The following is a 24,788-nucleotide window of genomic DNA, read 5'->3' as shown; positions in this document are numbered from 1 at the left end:
GTCCAAGCCAGCAAAAGACAACGTAAACCGTGGAGATAAAAAGACTCTTGAATTTGCCTTTTCATAATGAAATAAATCCAGCTGGAACAACAGAAATAAAAGCAGTGGGAAGGATCATAGCAACAGGTGGGGTTTTGCTCAGCTCTGCTTTGCTTTGATTCCACTACAAAAGATCAAGGCTTCTCAGGAAGATGGAAATGAACACATAGGTTGATCCAAGAGCAGTGAAAAGTGGGAATGAGGCACTTTTAGCCCCAGGAATGGCTCTTCCCTTGTGCGCTAAGAGAGCTTCAGCAGCAATTCCCGCTTTGGTGACATTTTCCAACAACGTGGATTTTCTACAGGGGCAGACTTGGAAAAGAGCAGCTCCACGTTGAGATCATGTTGAGAGCTGCTCATGATTGTCACAGCTGCAGCTCCCCAGAAGCTGAACTGTTCACTGCAGAAAGAAGGAGAGGCAATTTGTTTTGCCATTAGCAGTGTGCTAACAATGTGTGCCATGCAAAGGTCACGAGCAGAGATGGCAGCAGGCTTTGCTCTGAGAAGCAGAACAGGTTGGATTTAGGGCATCCTAAGGAGATTGGAGTGAGACAAAAGCTCAGCTGCTAGGAGCAGAGGAGCACGTGGATCCATCCAGGGATTTCTGTCATAGAAAGCTAAATAGGCAAAGATCTGGCATCAGCTTTAATTGATGGCTGTCATCTTTCCGCTTTTGAGACCTAGTCAGTGGCACGGTATTGGCCAGAGTTTTAAACAGAAAATGGCATCAGGTGTTATGAATCTTAGCTAGGTGTGATTGCGTAAAGAAGGAAAGGAGAACAGCGCTGTTTCTCTTTGTTTTGGAGCCTGCAGCCATGGTGGCTGCTTTGCACAGTGCACGTTGGTAGCAGTCGGTGTGCGAGAGTCTGTCAAATGAATATGAAAGCTTCTGGCCATGCCTTGATCCCGCGCAAGGAGCACAGAGCGAGTTCTCCCCTCAGGAGCAGCCCTGTCGGCCGGCAGTGCCGGCTCCTCCCGGGCACTGCCATGCGCCTCCTCCTCCTGGCGGAGCCCGAGCAGAGAGCCCGCGTCCCCGAGTGCCCGGGCGGGATGCGAGTCCCGGGCTCGGGCCCGTCCCTCTGCTCCCGCTCAGTGCAAGGGGCTCGGTGCCGGCTGCTGCCGAGCCCCGGCCGCTGGGGCTCCGCTTCCTCTGCCAAAGCTGCCGCTGTCCCTGAGCGAGGCGGGGCAGCTGCCATGGCCCGGGAGCGCGGCCATCCTTGGCGAGCTGCTCCTTCCCGGCGGCGGCAGCTGGGAGCTGCCTCAGCCTGAGCTCAGGAGCCGGGCAGGAGCGCCCGGATCGTCACCCGCTGCTGCCCGCTCCGGCCCGGGCACCGGGCACCCCTTCGCTTCCCCCGGGCCGAGCGGATCCGGGGCTGTTCCCCGCGCCGCGGCAGCGCCCGGAGCCACGAGCGGCATCGCTCCGTGAGCCGGAGGCGGCGCAACAAACCCGGCTGGGGATAATGGGATATCGCAGTGCTGGGATAACGCGGTATTGCAGACAGGCTGCATTTGATGGCATCCTTTCAGGGCAGGCTTCCTACCTTCTAATGCCACGGGTGGGTTTTTTGCTAGCCTGCAGCAGTTCTCCCAGGAGAATCAAATGTGTGAGAGGTCCATTCCCTGTGACCATCTGTGGGGATGGCCGCAGTCAATTCCACGACCCTGTGAACTGAGACTAATAAATTGGGCATTTTTCTGGTCTCAGAATCGGGAGTCCTGTGGGTTGTTTGCTTGGTTTTTGGTTTTTTTTTGTTGTTGTTGTTTTTTGGTGGTTTTTTTTTGGTTTTTTTTTTTTTTTGGTTTTTTTTTTTTTTGTTTGTTTGGTTTTTTTTTTTTTGGGTTTTTTTTTTTTTTTGTGGTGGTGAAGGTGAGGAGGGCTCAGGGACAAAGTGCTCCGCTGCTGGCACTTGGACCCAGTCGCAGCTGGGCAGGCCGAGGGCTGTGAAGCCGGGACTTGAGCCCTGTGTTTCGGGGGTGCAGAACGAGGCTCGCCCAGGCCTGGAGCACAGAGGCCGAGTCCTGCATTTTGGGGCCCGGGGCCAGAGCCGAAATGCTGCGCGCGAGTGTTCGGAAGGCGGAGCCCCGGCCCGGCGCTGTCCGGGCCCGGCCCCGGCCTGACGGGGGCGGCTTCGGGGCTGAGAGAAGCGCTCAGGCGCTCCCTCGTGGCGCTCGGCAGCGGAGGCCGAGCTCCGGCCGAGGCTCTTCCCGGAGCCGGGACACTCGTGGGGCCTCTCCCCGGTGCCGATGGGCGGGGGGTGAGGAGCCGGGAGCGCGGCGTTGCGGAGCCCGTGGGGCCGGCGTTCGGGGGCTCGGGCCCAGCCCCCGCCGCGGTCTCGGGTGCCGGAGGCCCCGGGGCCGTTGCCGGGCGGGCGGGGAGGTGCCGGGGGCAGGAGGCGGGGCGGGAGCCGCGGTGTCCCCGGGCCTGGGCGGGTCCCGGCCGGGGCTCGGCGAGCCCGGGCCCGACGGAGCGGGACGGGAAGGCGGGGCCGGCGGTTGCCGCTCCCTGCCCGCCACTCCCGCCCGCGGCGCCGGGACACGGAAGGTGACACCGGGACGGGGCTCTGCGGGCTCAGGAGAGCCAGGCCCCTCCCGCCCCATAGCGATGCCAGTCCCGATGGCGACGGGGGAGAGGCGGCACCGCCCGGGGCCCCCCGGCAGAGCCAGGCAGCGCTCGGCCCCCGCAGCCCGGGCCGCGGTCACGGCCCCGCCGCAGCGGCCCAGGCTCCGAGCGGTCCCCGGCGGGAGCAGCCGTCGGGCGGGGCTCGCACAGCGCCGAGCGAGGCCCCCGAGCGATAGCCCCGGGACCGGGGGGGACAGGGGGGCGGGGCCGGCACAGGTGCGAGGGGCGGGGCCACGGAGCGCGGGCACGGGGCGATGCGACGGTGCCACCGCCACCGAGGCCGGGGGTGGCGGGCAGAGCGCCGCTGGGGTGTGCCGGGCGGTGCCGCCTCTCCCCCGTCGGGCGGATGGAAGCGGCAGCGGGCCCGGGACCGGTTTGGGGCCCGGGATGGCCGCGGGCACGGGGCGCTGCCGGGTGCGGGATCGCGGCCGTTCCCCGGTGCGGAGCCGCCGTGTGGGGCCGGCACCACGCAGGGCGCCCTCTGGCGGACACGGAGCGCGGTGCGAGCGCGGCGCCCCCGCCTGGCGGGGGAACGCGGTGCGGGGGGCGGAGCCTGAAAACAGGGGGCGGGGACAGGGGCGGAACCGGGCGGCACAAGGGACGGGGCCTGAGAGAACGGGGGCGGGGCCAGGCGGCACAAAGGGCGGGACCAGGGGCGGGGCCGGCTCAGGTGTGCACGGCGGGCGCGGCTCAGGTGTGCGGGGCCCCAGAGCGGCTGCGCGGGGCGGGGCCGAGGTGTTTTAGACCCCGGAAATCGCCTCGGCCGCCATTTGCTCACTCAGAGCACGGTGCGGACGGGAGCTCCGTGTGCGGGCTCCGCAGGTAAGGCGCGGAGGCTTCGGCCTCCCTTTCTGTCCCCCTCTCTAGCCCTCCTTCCTTCCCCGCGTATTCCCTTTCTTTCTCCCCCTTCCCTCTCGCCCTAAAACGCTCCTTTCCTCTCCTCCCAAACCCGACTCCCCCCACTCGTTCCTGTCGTGTCCCTTCCCCACTACTCCCTTCTATTCCTCCTCTTTCCACCGTCCCTCTTGTCCCCCCTCGGCCTTTCCCTTCCTGTCCCGCTTCCGTCGTCACTCCGACCCCTCTCCCTCCCCGTCCTCACCACCCCCATCTCTCCTGTCTCCCCGTCCTCCCGTTTCCTTCTTTTCTCGCAGCCGCGGGGCTCGGGGTGCCGGGCAAGAATAAAGCCCTGAGGGCCGGAGCCCGGCGCCCCCGGCCTCGCTGGGGTCCCCACACGGGGCCGGAGCCGCTCTGCGGGTCCCCCCATTGCAGTCCAACACACTGCCCGACACCGCCGGGGCTCCGGCTTTCCCAACATCACACTGGGGGGGTCCTGGGGCGGGGGGCCCGAGTTACAGGGGCCCCCTCATTAGGAGGGGGTCCCAGGGGGGAGGGGGGTTTAGGAGGGGCCCCCTCGTTAGGAGGGGGTCCCAGGGGGGAGGGGGGTTAGGAGGGGCCCCCTCATTAGGAGGGGGTCCCAGTGGGGAGGGGGGGTCAGGAGGGGCCCCCTCATTAGGAGGGGGTCCCAGGGGGGAAGGGGGTTAGGAGGGGCCCCCTCCGGAGGAGGGGGTCCCTGGAGGGGGGTGGGGGAGGGCCCCCTCCGGAGGAGGGGGTCCAGGGGAGGGGGCGGGGCCTGGGGGGGCGTAATCCCCCTCCAGGCTCCGCCCCCTTCCCCGGACCCCCTCCTCTGGACGGGGTCCCCCCCCGGCCCCCTCCAGGGACCCCCTCCTCCGGACCGGGGCCCGGGAGGGGGGGAGGGCGGGTGGGGTGGGGGGGAAGCAGGGGCGGGCACGTCACTCTGCAGCGTGAGCTCACGTAAAAAAAAAAATTGCCAGACACACGACCGTCCCCTGCCGTGCTGTCCCCGCCCGCCCCACCCTCCCCCCGGGCCCCGGTCCGGAGGAGGGGGTCCCTGGAGGGGGCCGGGGCGGGACCCCGTCCGGAGGAGGGCGTCCAGGGGAGGGGGCGGGGCCTGGGGGGTATTACCCCCAGGCCCCGCCCCCTCCCCTGGACCCCCTCCTCCGGAGGGGGCCCTCCCCCACCCCCCCCCAGGGACCCCCTCCTCCGGAGGGGGCCCCTCCTAACCCCCCCTCCCCCCTGGGACCCCCTCCTAACGAGGGGGCCCCTCCTATCCCCCCCTCCCCCCTGGGACCCCCTCCTAATGAGGGGGCCCCTGTAACTCGGGCCCCCCACCCCAGGACCCCCCCAGTGTGATGTTGGGAAAGCCGGAGCCCCGGCGGTGTCGGGCGGTGTGTTGGACTGCAATGGGGGGACCCGCAGAGCGGCTCCGGCCCCGTGTGGGGACTCCAGCGAGGCCGGGGGCGCCGGGCTCCGGCCCTCAGGGCTTTATTCTTGCCCGGCACCCCGAGCCCCGCGGCTGCGAGAAAAGGAGGACAGTGGGGAATGGAAAACAAGAACAGGGGAACGGAGAAGAAGGTGGGGAGAGATCGGGGTGTGCAGGACAGCAGAGGACGGGGCTGGGGGGAAGGCAGGCTGGAGGAAGGAGCGGGATTGAGGGCGGGTGGGGAGCGACTGGTGGGGGGGAAGGGGGAGCTGGGAGCGGGGTCAGGGGGGAGTCCGGCTGGGGAGGGAAGGCAGAGGATGGGAAAGTAGGGTAGGGTAGGTGGGGTAGAGAACGAGAGAGGGGCGGCCGTAGGGGGGGAGGGAGGGGAGGGCTAGGGGGGAGAGGGAGGGGGGGGGTTTGGGGGGGGGGAGGGTGTAGGGGGTGGGGGAGGGGTGGAAGGGAGGGTAGAAAGGTGAAATTCACAGAAATACAACACAACAGAAACGCAGGAGAAAAGAAACGCAGAGAAAAAGAAATATAGGGCCCCGGCCGGCAGCAACCTCCCTCACCCAACGCCGAGGAGCAAATGGCTCCGCTGGGGCCTCCCCGCGCCTTAAATCCCCCAAGGCCCCGCCCCGCGCAGCCGCACTGGGGTCCCTCACACCTGTGCAGACCCCGCCCCTTTGCACCTGTGCCGGCCCCGCCCCCAGGGCCCCGCCTCCCCCCCGCCCCCCGCCCGCCCATAAATCCCGGCGGATCGGCGCCTGTCCCGTTTTCTGCGCGGGATGCTCATCCCGGGAGGCGGCGGGAGCGTCGGTCGGAGCGCTGTGCGGAGATCCGGATCGGGGGCTGCTGCTGGTGCTGCGCGGGGTCCACGGCGCTCGGCTGGGACCGGGACGGGGATGGGGATTTAGGCCTGGAAATTCGTATCCTGGTCCTGCCGCTATTTCTTGTGGAAGCTGGGCCGAGCTGCTTCTTTCTCGGCGGGCAGGGTATGGGTGCCAAAGCCAGAGAATCGAGGTAGGATTGGGGCTGGGATCGGGACCACTATCGCTGCGGTCGGGAAAAGCCGCTCCGGGACAGGCGCTGCCGCTCCGGTTGCGGCCAGCGCGGGGCTGGGTCTCGCCGGGGCTCCAGGCACGCTCCGGCTGCGGCGGCAGGGAGCCGGTGCCGTGCCGCTGCCATGGCCGCCAGGAGGACGACGCTTCCCCGGAGCAGCCTCTGGATCGCGGCTGGCAGCGGGAAGGACACCGAGACCGCCCGTACCGGCCCCGGGACCCCATGGGCATCGCCGCTCGCTCAGCGCCGCCGCCCGCCCCGCGGGGCGCCCCCTGGCGGACACGGCGCCGCCCCGCAGCCCCCCCGGCCCGGTAACGCCACGAGCGCCGCGCTCCCCTACGAGCCCCAGCGCCCGCAGCCCCTGCTCCGTGCCCGCAGCCCCTGCTGGGGGCTGCAGCTTCCCAGCCACGAGCAGCCGCTCTGGGACGGCCGCTGGGGCCGAGGCGTTGCTGCTCCCGCTGCCATTGTGCCTGGGGTGGGACTGGAGCCCCAGGGAAACGCTAGGAAAAACCCCATGGGTTAAAAAACCAGTGCAAACGATTTGTTCTTTATTTCCAGAGCCGTGAGAATCATCAAGTCCAATGTGAGAAGTGACTGGCCCAGCTGTGCATCAAACCCAGAATTTTGGCCTTCTCAGCACCCTGCTCCAAACACCTGAGCCAATCCCAGGGCTGTTCCAAAGGCCCTGTGTGGGATGGCAATGACTGCTGCCACTAAGAGAACTCCTCTGCAAATGCAGCTCCTTCCCTTCTGCTACTGCTGCTTTGCACAGCAGCTCCTGCAATGGCTGTGGGGCAGAACTGGCTGGCACTCAACATGGCAGCACCAAACTCTTCCCCATAGCCCTGATTGTTCTGCCCTTGCCAGGATTTCCCCAGCAGCTGTAAATGTGCTCCCACAATGTCCCTTTGTTTCCCCAGGAAGAAGCCAACAAGACAAGCCCTGAGGGTTACCTTGCTCCGTGGCCAAAGCTCTTCTGGAGAGTGCCGGGGGGCGTTGCCTGCAGGTGAGTGTTGCCAGCTCCAAACCATGCTGGCTGCTGAGGCCAGGGCTGTTTTTCTGGCCCAGGGGCCTCGGTGTCTCCTGCTGGCTGCCAGCCATGCTCCTTGGTGTTCCCTGGCTGTGTCCCAGCTGGCTGGGAGCGCAGGGCAGGAGGAGGCCAGGAGCTCCTGAAAGGCAGCAGCACCTCGTGTCTTTGGCATCTGCAGGGGAGGAGCTGTGCCTGCACCGTGGCTCCTGGGCCAGGGGCTGCTCTGAGTAGGCCCCTGGAAATGCTTCAGCCCGGACAGAGACCACCAGCAGCCCAGCAGGACCCCAAGGAGCAGCTGGCATTGCTGGGAATGGAGGCACGGGCCCTTTGCAGAGGGGCTCAGCAGCAACTCCTGGCTCAGAGCTCCCACACAGCTGCCAGCTGTGGCCCAGCCACCCCAAATCCCTTCCCTCCTCCCCAGCCTGAGGCCATTGGCCATCAGCAGCATCAAAGCCAAGGCCATCTTCCCCCACAGATGTTCAATCCCAGGCAGCAGCCCTCAGAGGTACCTGAAAATCAGTGGGATGGAGTTCGGAGTTTTTCAGGGATCCAGCTGGAAGTGCAGAAGTGATGGAAAGCTTTCCCAGGTAGGTGCCACAGGAGGTGTGCTGAAGACAAAGCTGTGCATCCCTTTCCTGAGAGAAAAGAATTTGTAGAGGCCCCTGCTGAGGCTCTGAAAGGAGCTGAGCTTCTGCAGGGAGAGATGTCCCCCCCTGGGCACAGGGGCTACCTCAGCTCAGGCTGGGAGCACATCTGGCCACTGCCTTCTCCTGCTCTAAACCATCCACTGGATCTTCTCCATCCTGGAGCTCAGGGGGGTGAAATGGGCTCCATTCCAGGCAGCTCTGGCCAGTGAGCCCAGGGACACCACTGGGCTGAGGGTTCTCAACAGCCACTTCTATGGAATAGAACCCTGGCCTTGGCCCTGTGCTGCTGAGCTTCCTTGGAAGCTCTGCTGGCTCCTGACACAGCTGCTGTCCAAGGCAGCAGCTCTGCATGGGAATGCCCACACTCCATGGGGCACTGGGAGGTTACTGCAGCGGGAATGGAGCAGGGAATTTGGGGCTATGGGTAGAATTCATCAGAACTGGCACAGCTGACAGGGAACCCCAAATCTGGGCACCATACAGAGAACAATCTTTGTCCTGCCCTGTCAGCTCCAACCCCTGGGCTGAGAAGTTTTGGGAATTAAATGGATGGAATGATACAAACCACAGCAAGTGGCATCACCCAGAGGGACAATCCGGGTCCCAGACAATTGCTCCACAATCCACTATGGGGGAAAACACCCTGTGCCTGCCAGGAGCTCTGACTCTGCTTCTCTACCAGCTCCTGAGCAGTGTCAGGGCCACCATGAGGGCCTTAAAATCCAAACAAACCCCCTATCCCACACAGTGAATAATCCAAATAAAGAAATGCATTCTTGTCATCAAAGCTCCAAACTGTGTCAAGAGCTCTGCCAACAAGTTAATGGGATTCCCAAGAATCTCATTCATGCTCTTGGTTTCAGTTTTATGTATTTTTAATCCCTCAGTGGGCAGCCTGTACATCTTATCCTGGGATTTAGAGGCTGAGCAGGGCTGGCTTTGGGTTGACCCCCACCTCTGGCCCCAGCCTGTGCAAACACACCTTGTGCCAGGCTGGGTGAACTCATCACCTCAGCGTTTCCCTCCTAAATATCCCCTCCTTATCTCTCTGGAGATTCACTGACATTTTGCCCAAACCATGCACTCCTCACCTCCATGTGGCCTCCAAGTGTCCATTCTGTTCCTCACAGGTGCCCTGGTGCCACCGTGTTGGTCCCTTGGCCTTTCTCCAGCCCGAGGCTGCTCCTCTGCTCGCTCTCTGCAGTCTCATCCCACAGGGATCCTCTTCTCCCTTCCCTGCTGGCTGCTGCCAAGGAAGGAGGCCACAGGGAGTCTCCAGTGCTGCCCCCTCAGCCCTGGAGAGTCCTGGCTGTGGGCCCGAGGGGCCTGGGATTTCCCAGGGAAATTGTCTGCTCGTCTCCCTTCAATGACCTCAGCAATTCCCTCCAAAATGCCACCTCACTGCCCCTGACATCCCCTCACATTCCATTGCCCTACACAAACAGTTCTTGGATCCCCTCTAGATCACACCAGGTTTTCAGCCACATGAATGGCATCACCTGTGCCCACTGCTCGTTATTCACCCAACCAAAAGCAAGAGCAAATGTTGGTTGGGCTTTAATAACAACTTGAAAGAACTTTACAGCACAATAAATCACCTTTTTCTTCTGTGGGTTTTTTTTCCCTTCAGCTGCTGGGCTTCCCTGTGAGGATGTGTGCTGAGCTCTGGGTGGAGGGGACTGTCAGGCTGAAGGGCTGTGGGTTTGTGTTCTTCTCCCTGGGCATCAGCCACTGCCCCAATCCCTTTGCCCAGGCTGTTCCCTGTGCCTGTGCTCAGGCTGGGGCAGCACAGGCAGACGCAGCTCTCAGCACTCCCTGCTCCAAACACAGCTCTGGCCTCCGCTGCAATCTGGCTCTGCTGGGAGGTTTGCTCCTAGAGAAATCCAAGAATTGCTCATGGCAATGTGGAGAATCAATCTCCACAAAGGGAGGTAAGGAATAAAATCCTGCTCTGGGAGCCCTTGGGATCTGCAGGGCTGCTGAGGGAAGGGGACATTCCCTGCCTGCAGTGCACACAGCCCCACCTGCAGCAGCCAGCCCAGCCTGCCAGCTGGGCTCTGCCAGCCCCTCTCTGAGCACCCTCCCTGTGCTGCTCCCTCTCGGTGCCTTTGGCAATCCCAGCCTGAGCCTGAGCAGCCCAAAGCTCTGGCTGGCAGCCCAGGGACAAAGGGACGCTCCCAGGGATGGGGCACATTCCCAGCAAACGCTCCCAGCAGGGCCCAGAGGCACCCCTGGAGCTCCTGGCTGGGGCTGGCAGGAGGGCACAGCCCCCAGCTGGGCTGGCAGTGACAGCAGTGACAGCAGCCAAGTGCCACGCTCTGGTGGCACAGCACAGACACCCAGGCCAGCACTGCCCGTGGGAGGGGCACAATGAATGCTGCTCCCTGTGCTGCCCCATGCCAGCAGGAAAGCTCCAGGGGCATGGAAACTCCTGCCCCTTCCCCCCAGCCCAGATGAGCACTCCTCAGCTCCCAACACCCAGTTCTCACCTCCAGCCTGCTCCCGGGGCTGCTGCCACCTTCCTGACAAGGTGCCAAAGGCCCCTGGGCACAGGGCTCCCTCTGTGTCTCAGGGCTTGGGCACGGCAGGGACCAGGCTGCTCCAGCAAGGACAGCCTGGAAGCAGAGCAGATGTCCCAGGGCTGGCAACGGGCTGGGGACAGCAGTTCTGAAACCCAGAGTGCTGAAAACAGCCCCCAAAGTGTTCTATGGTCACACCTTGAACATGGCTCCAAAGGGCAGCAGCTCTGGTGCCAGAGCAGCACCTGCACCATTCCCTGTGCCAGCCCTGGCTCACTGAAAAACAAAACAAATCAACCACACCCAGGCCTTGTTTGCACAATTCCTGATCCAAACCCTCACCTTTCCTGCCCAGCACTGAGGCAAATCTGACACAGCATTGAGAAGTGACCTTTGCTGAGAGCAGCCATCATCCCAGTCCTCCAGCCTTGGCAAGATTGTGCAGTGAATGGACCTCAGCTCTACTCCTAAACCTCAATTTCTGTCAGTTTTTGTTAGAAAGATACTGGACAGGAAATCATGCAGCAGAATTTGCAAATTGCACAAGGAATAACAAGGCCCAGAGCAAAGCCAACCACCCCCATCACTGCTGCACCCCAGTTCTGGGAGAAATGCTGATCTCATTTCTAAATACTGCCCTTCCCTCCCACTCAGTCCTTCCCTGCACATCCCTGCAGAGCATGGACTCCATCTTTTGCTGCCAACAGCACCTCTCCAGCCCAGAGCCCACTGCTCACAGACACAAACTGAGCAAGCCTAAGGCAATGTTCCCAGCAGCAGATGCAATTCCTGAACTCCCTTTTCCCTGGATTCTGAGCCCTTGCAGGAAACTCAGCTCAGCCCAGAGTCTGTTCTGCTTTCCCAGAGGGAAATACAGCCTGATGGGCCCCAGCTCTGGCACCACATTGCCCTTGTTCCTGCTGCCCTGGAAAGGCACAGGCAAAGCCAGTCCCTCAGAGCCCATCCCTGGGCCCCAGGAGAGCTGGAGCTGCTCCCAGATGCCAGGGCCCTGCAGGGCTGTGCTGACACCAGCACAGGCTGACCCCTGTGCCCAGCACCACCCCTCACTCTGCTCCCACGGCTCCCAAATGCTGCCAGCCCTGCCCCTGCCCCTGTGCCAGGGCCGTGCCTGCCCCCAGCCCCAGCAGAGGCTGTCACCCAGCCCTGCAGCGGCTGCCAGCCCTGGCAGAGCTGGGCATGCACTGAGAGCTCCCCAAGGAAGGCCCAGAGCAGCCCTGGGCTGCACAGACAATGCCCAAGCTGCCCTCAGGGCACAGCCAGCACCACAGCTCCAGCAGCCCCAGGCAACTCTGGCACTGCCTCTGCACCTCTGCCCTTCTCCAGCAGGCACAGCTGGGGCTGGGCTGGCAGCAATGGCATTGCCATGGCAGCTCATGCCAGCAGAGAGGAAAAGGGGAGCCCTGTGTCCCTCTGACTCACCCCACAGCGTGGGCAGGACCAGAGCCCTCCAGCGCAGAGCCCTGCTGCTGAAGCCTCTTGCCTTTGGCTGCTCCAACACCAAAGCTTCGGGCAAACATGGGAGGAGTTGGATGATTTTTCCTGCCCTGAAAGAGAGGAGAAAAGAAAATTAAGTCCACTGTGGAAGTCCAAGGATCCCAGCTCTCCTAGCTCTGCTCTGCTGGCTCACTATGGGGTTTTACCCAGGAGAGGTGACACCAATTCAAACACAAACGTGTCCTTTGCCAGCACTTTTATTCCTGACTATTTCAGACAATGAAAGGATGCTCATTTTTCATCTTGCATTCTCTGCCTCATTTGAACAGAACCATTTTTATCCCAGAGCCCACGTGGCAGCCATTCCATCCTTTCCCATTGGACTTGGCACAAAGGAAGGGACACCCGGGATGCTGCACCACAAGAAATCCCAAAGAGAATCCCCTCCAAAACCTCCCAGGGAAAGGGTTTTTGCTTTTGGGACACAAGAAAGGCCTTGGGCCATTTGCACCCACATGGAAAGCCCACACTGAGCACTTGCTTTTAAAGATGTTGCACTTGAAGTTACAGACATGGAATTGCTTTGGGATTTGGCATTTCCTGCACCCACACAAACACATTCAAGGAATTAAGCGCAGAGTCCTGAAGTTTGGTTATTCCAGTGCTGTTTTGGTAGTGCCACTTGACACACCAAAATCCACAGCAACACTTCAAAAAATGCAAAGCAACTTTCACCCCCACAGCCCCCTTCCTTTCCATTTTGCAGTTTTGGGCTCCTCTTAAGAACAGCTTAAAGAAAAGAAGAGAAAAGGCCAGGACCTGCTCCCAGCCAGTGCCCCAGCCACCTGTTTGCCAGAGATTCTCCTTACAGCTGATGGCTTTTCTAAGAAAGCTCCAGCTCAGCCTTATCACAATCCCCTGGCAGCCCTCACCACGAGCCCCAAAGGCCAGGGCACATCTGTGTGCTGCCTCAGGAAGCTCAGGGGCTCTCTGGGCGACAAAGCCTGGTTTGGGCCCAGAGCTGACTCTGCTCCCTGCTGGCTGAACTGTGCAGCTGTGGGATGCAGCTGGGTGCTGCAGGGCAGAGTGTGTCACCCTCTGTGCCAGCCAGGCTCCAAAGGCAGCCCTTGGTGCCCCAGCAGCGCTGCTGGAAGCGCTGGCAGCGCTTGGCACAGATGGGATGGAGCCTTCCCACAGCTCTGTGCCCTGGCACCGAGGCTGGCACAGCAGAGAGGCCGATGGCAGCAGAACAAACCCAGCTGGCTTTCCATGGGCACTGATGGCACTGAGAGCCCCAGGCCAGAGCTGCTCCCTGCCCAGCCCAGGAGCTCCCAGTGCTGCTGCAGGGCACGGGCTCTGAGGGAACCCTGCAGCTGGGACAGGAACGCAGCAGCGACAATTCCCAGGCACAAAGAGATCCCCACCTGCTCCAGCAACTGAACCTCTGGGGCTCAGCCCCACGGGCTGTCCCTGCTCCAGGCAGGAGGAGCCACACAGCCCCCGAGGCTGGGCTCACCCCCTGCCCTGCCAGCAGGAAACAAGGGCTTCATGAAGCTTGGGGACACCTTCTGTCCCCAGAGGGCTCTGACACAACATCCAGCAGTGTGGATCTTTAATAAAGACAGCTCGGACCTATCCTTGCCACACACTCGCCTTTGTTATTGCCTCACAGTCTCTGCTTTAAAATGTTTTGCTATTACAAGTGTTTAAACAAGACTGACCGTGAGCCCTGCACCCTTGCCGTGCTCCAAGCCCGAAGGCAGAGCTGGATATCCTCACACTCATCCAGCCTGAGGGAGCTGCTGCAGCATTTAAAACATTTACAAACCACCCCTGCCCTGAGGCTGTGCAGCCCTGGGAGGTGCCTGGGTGCCAGCCCAGCATTAGAGATGGGACATCAGGAGAGCGAGCAGACAACGCCCACTGCAGCCTCTGCACTCTCCGCGCTGCAGCTGCACGATCCTCACTGCTCAGCGACTCTCAGCTCTGATTCCAGGACTCCCGCCAGGAAACTGAGGGCCCTTTCCAGATGCAAATCCCCACAGAGCCACTGCTCTCCTCTCCACCCACCCTCCTGCTCCACCTTTTACCCCTTTGGTAGCCACCACCCCACCCAGGACACAGAGGAGGCTCTCGGGTGCCAACTGAGACCCAAATCGATCCAGGTGCCTCAGGAAATAAATACAAACCAACTCCTCCCTTCTAGGCTAACAAAATGTCCTGGTGCCCAGTTCCTGTTTCCTAAGGCAAAACCCACGGATCAGGGGAAAATGGCAAGTCCCAAACCCAACCAAACCCGGTTTGGCATCGGTTTCCATCAGGACCGTTCAGGTTTCCCAGTGCCCCTCAGCTGCAGCCACAGGAGCAGCTTCTCTCTGGGACCCAGGGGGGTGGGCACAGGGACACCCATCCCGCTGCTTCCCGGCAAACAGAGCTCAGCCCAGCCCAGAATGGAACAGAACAAATGCAGTTCTTGCCCTTGCCATTTATGTCTGAGCTCTGGCACGCTGTTATTGAGCACAAAACTCCCGAGAGGGGACAGTCTGTAACTACTGCTCTGGATCAAGGATAATCTGTCAGTTCGTGTATGCACTGCACAGCTTTCATAAACAGCACTGTAACAGACACTAGTTTAGACTATAATACTATAATAGACTATAATAGAGACTGTGAAATGTTCAAATGCTTTTACACGTAAGGAACTCAGAAAATGGTGTCAGATAATGAGGTGATTTCCCACAGCTGGGGACAATCTTATCTGAAACACAAGATAACAGAAACAGAAACCAGAGCACTGAAAAAAAAAAGGAAAAATTTACTGACCCTCGTTATCAAATAGCGAGGGACTGAAAATAAGACAGGATGGCACCACAGGAAGAAATAAAGTATATTGGTTTAATCCACAAGATGGCGCGAAGGTTCCAACCAAGCAAAAGAACATCTAAACTGAAAAGGACTCTTGGAATATGTATAAACTCTAATGAATATGCACACCCCACTGCAATGGAACAGAATCTAGAGAACACGGTTTAAGGGAACCGGGTGCTCCTGGCAAACAGCCAAGCACCCCAGCGCTGCCTTTTATCCCTTAACAAACGTCTAAAAATTCTAGAGAGTGAACTCTGTTTCTCACCCAATAAAACGCTGTTCCCGCAGCTGGGACGAGCCCCACCTTCATTCCACGGCACACGATCCCAGAGAGCCGCAAGGCCCGGGACAGAGCCGTGCCACCCGCAGCGGGTCCCACGCAGCAGCGCCCAAAGCAGCCCCGGCCCCCTGTGGGTGCCCCCGGCCCCGGTGCCCCCGGCCCAGCTCCCTCCCCTCCGGCCGCTCACCTGAGGGCACCGCCCGCTGCCTCCCGGCGCTGCTGCCGAGCCGAGGGCATTGTCCCCGCTCCTGGCCCAAAGGCCGCGTTCTGCGCTGCAGGGCGCGCTCCGGGGGACGCGGGGCCGGGCAGGGACAGGGTGAGCCGGGCTGAGGCGGCTGTCCCAGCGCTCTGTCCCCTGCCGGGGCTCAGGCCGGGGAGCGGGGCCCTGCCAGCGGCCGCCATTGCAGCGCGGAGCAGAGTCAGGTAGGGCTGAAGAGCCGAGTGTGGCCGAGTGGAGCCGACAACAGCCGAGTGTGGCCGAGTGGAGCCGACAACAGCCGAGTGTGGCCGAGTGGAGCCGACAACAGCCGAGTGTGGCCGAGTGGAGCCGACAACAGCCGAGTGTGGCCGAGTGGAGCCGACAACAGCCGAGTGTGGCCGAGTGGAGCCGACAACAGCCGAGTGTGGCCGAGTGGAGCCGACAACAGCCGAGTGTGGCCGAGTGGAGCCGACAACAGCCGAGTGTGGCCGAGTGGAGCCGACAACAGCCGAGTCTGGCCGAGTGTGGCCGACGACAGCCGAGTGTGGCCGACAGCAGCCGACAACAGCCGAGCCTACCCGAACGGCCGACTCTGGCCGCGATTTGCCGAATCCATCCGAGCTTAGCTGAGGTGAACTGAACGGAACGCGACGGAACCGCGTTCAGCCCAACCGAACTAGATAAGCCCGACCGAACTAGATAAGCCCGACCGAACTAGATAAGCCGAACCCACCTGAACATTACGGCGTCGCTCACTCACCCATCTCTCAGTGTGGGCAGGCACCCTCAGCTCTAAGGAGCCGTGCAGAGCGAGTGCTCCGTCCCTTGGGAAGCACGGAGTGATCAGCCCCAGGGACAGGAAAGTACAGACAAATGCCGTGGTCAGCCCTGAGGATTCAGGAGGATTCCGAGCCAGTGGCCCAGAACCTGCCACAATTCTATCTACAATTGCAATGTAATTACGGTGGGACAGTGCAAGGCTGGAGTTCAGAGAGCTCGGCCGTTCCACCGGGGCTGGGGACATGACTGAGGGGGTTTTGTGTCAGTCTGATGGCCCTGAGCAGCATCAAGAACCAAAAGGAAATTTTACAGAAATGTTTTGAGATGGATTGCCCCAAAAACTTGGGCTGCTTCTAGGGGGACAAAAGATTGAAAAAGCTTTCTGTTGAATTCCTGTCAGAAAGTCCAGACCCACTGGTTCAGCTATGGAAGGGATGGATATGATGCACCACAGAAAGAGACAAAAGCAGAAATGTTAAAAGGTCTATCTCCCATCCTTCCCCAAGACTGTTGGATCAGTCTTTTTTAAGTGCTCTCTAATCTGATGTTTCTAACTCCCTCTGTCTTCTGCCATCTCTACCTGTTTCTACTTTACTCCAATTCTCTCCACCTGTTTTCCTATGTTTCTCTCCCCCCTATTGCTCTACCCACCTACCTCTCTCCCTTCTCTTCCTCCATTTCTCTCTCTCCCTCTCTCTATCCCTCTCCATCCCTTTATCTCCCCCATTTCTCCCTCTCTCCATCCCCCTCTCTCCATTTCTCTCTCTCTCTCTTAATTTCAGTTCCATGTGTCCAGAAGGAACTGTGCTCCTCCCCAAGGCCTGTACTATGTGGAGTTACACAGCGCTCTGAACTGTGTGCTGTAATACAGAAGACTGTTACAAACACCAGGGTAGACCATAGCTAAGGGTGTCATCACAGCACTTCCATGGGATGGAAAAGCCATAGGAAGAAATTGCTGAGTGTTATGCAAAGAGACCAATGTCATGCCCAAGATGTCTTCATACATCAGCAGCACTAGTCAGACAGGGGTCATGCATCTCCCCTCACTGGCACCAGGAAAAAAAAAAAGAAACTGAGCAAACCCACCTTTGTATAGAGAGCCTTTTTTATGCTGATTCGTCTCTGAATTCTAGCTTCTCCTCTTTCAATCTGAGCCATGATCTTCTCTATGTCTTGGAGTTCATTGCATCTTTCCCAGAACACAGCTAAGAAAAGAACAACTTCTTAGTATCTTATCATGCATTGTAAAAGTCAGAGGTTTAACCTTAAAAAAAGGATGTTAGCTGTTCCTTCCTTTTACCAGAGCTTACTGCTGTGTAACAACAGACATGCCTTGAGCTGGTAAGAAACCTTCCCTTCCAGCTACCATGTGCTGCAGTAGTACAAATGCTGTTTTGAAGAGGGTAGATATAGGAATCTTCAGTTTAAGTGAGGTACAATACAGGCCAGTAAGACTTTTGTGTGTCAGTCTCCTCAAAGGAAACAAAGCTTCTTCAAATGAAAACGGATGTAACAGAATACAGTTTTATCAATAGAAGCAAGAGGGCAACTGAGTGCCTGAAGACAAGCAAGTGCCTGAAAGACCATTAGGTGTTTAAATAAGGGGTTTTTGTACAAGATTTTTGCACATTTTCAACTTGCTCTATACCTTTAGAAATGTAGTGCCAGGACTTTGCAGCTACACTACAGTGGAAAAAAATCTCTTCTAATGCGAGGTTAAGACTCAGGTTACCAGTGGTGGCTGTAGGTTCAATCGTGATGTATTTACTGAGTTCTGCTCTCGAGGAGGAGGTAAAGGTTAACTTCTCATTAATGAATACAAGGAAAAGGGAAATCTCTTCAGCTAAGCAGTGTTTCTCAGCATTTCCCTTTGCAAAAATTAACAAGAACTGAAGACAGTGCTACCCAGTTAGATTCAGGATACAGTGAAGTGGCTCAGCAGGAGTTTAGGTGTGCATTTTAGTACAGCCTTAGTTGTGCAGGCGGTAATGATGGTAAAAGACAGAGCAGCAGATCCAAAATACATCAATATAATTCTACCCCAAAAATCTTAGAACAGCAGTGTAAGAAATTCTCAGCAGTAGGATGTTACCATGTTCTCAGGCAGTTCAAATGAGCCAAGCAGAGTTAGATACTCTCAGAGCTGAGTACAGAATTAAGTTACCTGAATACTCAATGACTTCCTCTGGGGTTTTTCCTTCGACTTCTTGTGCTATATTTTCAATGTCATCACGGCCCCACTTCTCATTGGCTTTGAGGAACTGGTTGAAATCTCTCTTATTCCAGTTAGTGAAGCCCTATACAGCAATCAAGAGGAAACATTGCACAGAGGTTCAGGATTTGTCCATCTCCGAATTTGATTCAACTGGTTTCTTGAAATTGCCTGTAACACTTCCATCATTCCACAGTGTTAAACCTTTTCTTTCTCTGCAGTTTAATTTAGTAGAACTCTTTTTATACTGCAGTCACTGTAGTCTCTCTATTTAAATACTGCAAAATGACTAGCACTAGTTCTTTATTTACCTAGTAATTTCTGGTAAGTTTTCAGCTGAAAAATTAATCCCTCCTCCTAATAGTCTCTCTGTGGGATTACTTTCTAAGAAAAAAAAATTGCTCAAGTGAAAGTAGTGTAATGGCTTTTGTTTTGTCAAAAAGGCCCCCCAAGTGCCTCACAGACACCCTCAGCCATTGCATCATTGCAGTGACCACTGCATGGTCACTCTCCCTCAGAAGGACTAAAGCCACCTTGTGATGGTGATTTTCAGCAGAGACACAAGTAGCACTGCTGAAGTCATGAGCTAAAGTAGGTTCATTTCATATTACCAGTAGCTTTTACAAGTAGTGGGAAGTAGCAAGTTCTGCCAGCCATGTTGTGATTTAGCCACAGCTTACTGGACTGTACTGATTCCTGACCTCTGTGATTCTGGTGTCTCCACAGTGAGCTGTTCCAGCTCATTACTACGCAAGCAAGAAATCCTGTCCTGTAATTCCGATCCCCTGCCAAAATACAACGTGTAAATAAAATATCCAAATAAGGCATATCAAGCATTCACCTGGTTTTAAATTATTTAAATATACAGGCTTCCTAATTATATACTTATTCAGCTCACACCCTCTTTTAGTGAGGGGAACTATCCACTACCAGATGTGGTTTAGGAAAACTGACTGTTCAGACCCCAGGATTCACTTCCATAAGGGTGTGAAACTGAGGCAGAATATGTGCATTAAATCATGTGGAATGCAGCACACCCAGCTCTGCAGCCATTCTGCAAGGTTTCATGGAAAGACATCACAGTCTATAGTGAATGCCAGACTAGGATTCAGGAGAATCCTTGGTGCACATTCCTCAAAGATATCCTATGACATAGGCCTATGACAAACCTAATGCTGGAAACTCTTTTCAGTCTGAACCAAACTGTGCAGATGTGTTAACTACGGCACATGCCGATCAGTGACCAAGAAATGCTCCCATAATGCTGTGAAACACAAAACAAGCTTTGGCTGATTTCAGTCTCACTGAAGAACCGACAATACCCGGGTTAGAAGTTTCTCTTTTTCTTCTAGTTCTTCATCATTAAGAGGTTCAGCCTCATCAATCTTAAGCTGCTCTTCCTTTTGTGCTTGGGCTGCATTTGGGAGATCAGGATTACGAGGTACCTGAAAGGTTTTGCACTTTGTAAAACTGAATTAATTTTTCACAGATAATTACTAATTGTCACCTTTTTGTTAATATAACCTAATAGCTTCTACAGCTGAACATGATTTTATTTCATTTAAATTACTGTGAAAGGCTGGAAAAGTACTTATTCTCCTACTGTTGCATTAAACTGTTCCATTGCAAGAATTTAGAGAATAACACAGAAGGGACTGGACCTTAAAGATCACCTCTTTTCCAAGCCCCTGCTATGGGCAGGGCCACCTTCTGCTTAGACAAGGATGCTCAAAGGCTCGTCCAACGTGGCCTTGAACACTTCCAAGCAAGTGGAATGTGGGTCATCCACAGCTTCTCTGGGCAAATTGTGCCAGTGCCTCACCACACTCACAGTGAAGAATTTCCTTCCAATATCCAACCCAAACCTGCCCTCTGTCAGTTTAAAGCTGCTCCCTTGTAAAAAGTCCCTTTTCAGCTTTCCTGCAAGCCCCCTCTAGGTACTGAAAGGCTGCAATTTGGTTGCTCCAGAGCCTTTGCTTCTCCAGACTGAACAATCCCAACTCTCAGCCTTTCCTCCTAAGAGAGGTGCTCCATCCCTCTGGTCAAGGAAATTCTTCAGTTACCTTGTAACCAATTGTTTTCCTGTCGTAGAGAATCTCTTTTTCCAACAGTTCAAACAGGCGAGGAGGAAAGAACTGGAAGTCCTGTACATTTGGCTGTTTTGGAGGCCGTGGAGCCTGAAACACAAAGCTTGCATTTGCTCCCTTTCACATCCAGAATCTGCTTGCTTGTAAGAAGTAATTTAAGTTTATGAGCAAACAAAAAGCATTATTGTTACAAAAATGCACTGTCTTAACTTGGGGGGAAAAAAGTCACACCATGCAAGACACACCAACCACCACAAAGAATTCTAAAAGTAAAAGAGCAGTGAGAGAAGGGGAAGAGAGGTCTTTTGGGAGGAGGTGGCTGGTGAAAAAGTCACACGTGTTTAAAGCATTAATCTTCCACAGGAAAATTTACAGCTGCTTAAATAAGAACTAGAAAAAACTTGATCTTAGCCTCCCTAACGTCTTACAAGTTTCATACTGTTCTTATTTTTTCTCACAGAAGTTTGTCTCAAGTCTTTTGGAAATTTTTTCTAAATTTAGATAGTCCCTCCACTTTATAAAAGTGAACAGAGCAGTTTTTATGACTCAAGACCTATTTGTTGCTTAGAGCTTTAGCCATTTACCATACATATTGAAAAAATTTATTTCTTTTGATTAGTCAACTCACCTTGGGTGCTTTTGGTTCACTGACTCGAAGAGCCTCTCTGAAGTAAGCATCCACAGCATAATTGGCTTTTCTTTCTCTTTTAGGGGGTTCAATCCACTCTGTAAATGCCAACTATAAAAACAAAACCCATCACCCCCAAAACCAAAAATTAAGTCTTGCAAGATCATGAGACCAGCTACAAGTTTTATGTAAAATTAGATCTACATCTACTTCATTATAAGTGTTATAAGTGTTATTTAAACTATTTTCATAGATGACACTGTATTTTACCCAATACCTCTTAAATAAGTATGACTAAAACATGCAATTCAGGGCATTCCTCCAAAAGAAACTTAAAACATTACCTTCTGTTTTTCTCTGTAGTCTTCCCCTTCAAAATTATACACGCTAGATTCAGTATCCATAGTAAAATTCCTAAGGGAGCTTTCACCCATCTTTGAAAGTTTTTCGTTCATTTCCGCAGTCTTGGACAGGGGATACAGAAAAGAATAGTAGCCATTTGGATGGTACTTCATTATTTAACATCTCATTCCCAGATAGAACGGGAGCCATTTTGGAAGGCACGTCATTATTAAACACCTCATTCCAGAAAGGAGCCACTCTGAAAGGTACTTCATTTTAAAACATCCCATTGCCAGAAAGAAGAGGAGCCATTCTAGAAGGTACTTGACTATAAAACATCTTATTGACAACATCAGAAAAAACAGACACGATTGAGTAACACAAAAACCCTCTACAGCAAAAACCCCTTTTCTCTCCAGCTTGGAACCAAGTTATCATCCAGAGACTCACTATCTTGCCATCACATTCAAATCTACAGGTGAGCTTCCCCTTTACAAACCTTCTCACCTTCTTTGCCCCTCTTTCCAAAATGTGATCAATATCTTCATCTGTAATCTCACTATCCTTTGAAGCAAACACGTGTGTTGCTCCATGTCTGATCATTTGCAGCATTTCATCCTTTCCAAGTTTATTCAGGTTTTGATCCACCAATCTTCCTAAAGATAAAAATGCTTGAGGATAGCAACTCACTGAAGAGTTTATGTTATGGAAGGAGCAATACAGGATTTTCTCCCCCTTATATTTCCACATACAAACTACATATTACTGATTCCAAGCAAGTCAACTAAGGTTACCTTACTTTTCTCTGTCTATTAGAAAAAGGAAAGGCATTCATTTAAATTTAAAGTGAAAGAAGAAACTGAGTGCTTTAAAAAGTCAAATCTGACTATACCCCACTAGGCAGGTAAGCAAAAAGTTAGTGAGGAAATGCCTACTCCTACAGTAAAACAAATTTCCAAGTGGATGAGGCCTTTGCACATGAACTCCCTTCAGAGTTCAGATGAGGCAAAAGCAACACTCCCACTGGTTCTTACTGGCTGATTGCACCATGATTTACAATGGGAGAAGAAGGGAATTTCATCCTAGATCCGAAGTGCCTTCATATAATACTTGCCTTGCTGGATGACTATGGAATCCAGGCGCAGTTTCATTTCTGCACGCTCCACTATCCTTTCCTCCACGGTATTGTCTGTAATAAACCTGAACACACGGACAGTCTTGGTCTGCCCAATTCTGTGCGCTCGATCCTGCCCAAAACAGTAACAAAAAAGTCAGCACTTGCCTTCCAGCATGACTACATAATGAGGTTTAAGATTTTCATTATTTACAGCACACAAATTTACAAAACAGAACAGCACAGGTTACTAAAATGTTTACAGCTATCCATGGCTACCCAAGATATTACATTTTTATCTACATTGCAGGTTTGGGGTTTTTTTTTTTCAATAACACTGACAGTGAGTGTGTCTCTATGTGTCATAGCTAAAAAACAGCAGGATTTGGGGTTTTTCATTAAATCACACACAGAGGAGAAGATTTGGATGCTTCTGACCTTAAGCAACCTTCTGTAGAATCAAAGCATGAAGAAATCATCTCTCTGCTGACCAAAAGCTGCCTTTCTCAAAATCCTTCAGTAGTGCCATGAATAGTTCAAGAAAAAAACAATAACCCTGCCTCTCCTGACTAGTGAAACATGAACCACTGTGAGAATCAGTATTCTCAACACACACCTGTAGTGGTAGCTGGTACTGCCTCATTTGAGCTATTAGACACCAGTTCCTTCATTCTTTTGAAGTGATTTTTGCTAGAGTACTTGAGACCCACAGGTTAACTGAAATAATTTAAGACATTTCCAAGACTTCTCTCTGAAAGGCCTCATTTGTCAAAAAAAAAAAAAAACCAAAAAAAACCCCAACCAAAAATCCAAAAATCCACTGGCAGTTTTTAGATAGCTTTGCTTTCTTAGGTGGTCACTAATGTCCTTGACATGTATCCAGGATGGAGATGCATCCACATCTACTTAAAAAAACCCCTAAGGATAGTTACTAAAATGAGATCCTTTCATTACCATCACCATAAAAGCAGTTTTTGAAAACTTTAATTCAACTTTTCTTTATCTCATTTTCAAGATCGCAGGAAAAACAGTGAAAACACATTCACCTCCACTCCCCACAACAGCTTTATAGTTTTGGGATTAACAACCTAGATTTAATTCATTTTTACTTACTCAAGTAGGCTATTTGCATTAAACAATACTATGAGGTGTAGCACACACCCAGCATTTCCCACTACATAAAACACTGTATAACCCAAATGTGACTGAGGACTAATGGTTCCACACAGTGGAAGCTGCACTTGAACTGAAAATTAGTCTTACAAATCCTGCTCCTGTGCTAAAATGGGAAAATACCAATTTATTTTGGAAGTACACATTTCTAGCAAAGTACTGTGAGAAAAAGAAAAACAAAACCCCATAATTTCCATCTGGAATCTTACCATAGCCTGGAGATCTACTTGTGGATTCCAGTCTGAATCAAAGAGAATTACAACATCAGCAGTAGCCAGATTGATTCCAAGACCTCCTGCTCGTGTACTCAACATGAACACAAATTTTGAGCTGTCAGGATCATTGAATGCATTAATGGAAGCCTAAATCAATGAAAAGAATGTATCAGTTAAACAAAATGTTTTACAAGTAGTATTTTTACATAAATACAATCCCTGAAGTTGTAAATACCTGTCGCTCATTGTGAGGAGTTTGTCCATCCAGTCTGCAATATTCGTAATTTCTCCACATACAGTAATCTTCCAAAATATCTAGAACTCTTGTCATCTGCCTGAAGATTAGAACCCTTGAGCCTGTTTGGGTAAAAAGGTTTCTTATGCTTTCACCAAAATGTAAGATTAAACAAACTCTCCAAGTCTGCACTACCAGAAAAGGAAGGAGGGCAATTCCATGTACTAAGAAGAAAAGTCGTTTGAATTTCAGACCCAAACTACAATGCAGGGCTGCAGCTGCTGCTGCCACAGCACATCCATGCCATAGGACACGTTTGTCTTACCCTGATATGTCACTGTCTAATTAATGGCTGGCTTCTCCTTTTCATTTTGTGTTGTACTCCTCAAGAAAAAGTTCCCAGACATGGCAGAGTAAGATGGTAGCACAAATATAAAAACATTATCAAGTATAAATAATAAAATTTTGAAGTATTTGATTGTTTTGGATTTAAGATCTCTAGAAATAAAGTGAATTCTTCTTAAGTACTTGTCAGTTTACTGCCAAGAACAACTTAAATAAAAAAAAAAAAGAAAAGGTTCAGTACTTTATGCATATACACTCAGCCATTTCCAGTCTACTGGAGAAATTTAAGTAAAACACAGGATATAACAAAGTTTCTACTTCCTTTTGTCCTTTGGACTCAAGGGTTAATACTGAACTCTCTTGTTTAAGATGCTAATTTGATTTGAGACCAGTCCAGTATTAATTACAACACCTCATCAATAAACCTGATATCAGGAAGAAACCAAGATCAAAAAAGCACAGTAACCACTGAATTGCTTGGTTTTCAGTCTTGAGTTATACAGTCACAGCTGCTTGGATGATACCTAGATACAAAGTACAGTTTACTTCTATACTACAGAAGGTTGAGGTTTGGACGTGGTTTTGTTTTCCTGCAAAGTGTCCCCACTCACAAACCTACATCCAACTTCTTTAGCAAAGTTACTACTGTAAGCATAC

The 24,788-nt window shown here is 53.8% G+C and overlaps 2 protein-coding genes across 2 annotated transcripts; both read right to left on the bottom strand.

Annotated features, from left to right (window-relative positions):
- Positions 1 to 6,518: 6,518 nt before the first annotated feature.
- On the bottom strand, positions 6,519 to 16,021 carry LOC143694240 (uncharacterized). The gene is made up of 4 exons (XM_077179414.1): positions 15,731 to 16,021; positions 14,986 to 15,633; positions 11,636 to 11,760; positions 6,519 to 7,664 (listed from the first exon to the last, which is right to left on the bottom strand). Exons 1-4 carry the CDS (start codon positions 16,019 to 16,021, stop codon positions 7,571 to 7,573), a joined length of 1,158 nt encoding a protein of 385 aa, XP_077035529.1. The 3' UTR covers positions 6,519 to 7,570.
- Positions 16,016 to 23,945, bottom strand: LOC143694273 (SWI/SNF-related matrix-associated actin-dependent regulator of chromatin subfamily A member 5-like). The gene is made up of 10 exons (XM_077179453.1): positions 23,787 to 23,945; positions 23,546 to 23,698; positions 22,160 to 22,296; positions 21,557 to 21,701; positions 21,052 to 21,171; positions 20,708 to 20,818; positions 20,056 to 20,169; positions 19,315 to 19,437; positions 17,945 to 18,077; positions 16,016 to 16,985 (listed from the first exon to the last, which is right to left on the bottom strand). The coding sequence occupies exons 1-10, from the start codon at positions 23,880 to 23,882 to the stop codon at positions 16,810 to 16,812; spliced, it is 1,308 nt and encodes a 435-aa protein (XP_077035568.1). The 5' UTR covers positions 23,883 to 23,945; the 3' UTR covers positions 16,016 to 16,809.
- Between the last annotated feature and the right edge of the window lie 843 nt (positions 23,946 to 24,788).

This window comes from Agelaius phoeniceus, chromosome 6 (assembly GCF_051311805.1).
Source record: "Agelaius phoeniceus isolate bAgePho1 chromosome 6, bAgePho1.hap1, whole genome shotgun sequence".
In the NCBI taxonomy this organism is placed as follows: Eukaryota; Metazoa; Chordata; class Aves; order Passeriformes; family Icteridae; genus Agelaius; species Agelaius phoeniceus.
Note: the sequence above shows the minus strand (reverse complement) of the source record. Positions and strands in the feature narration are given on the sequence as shown.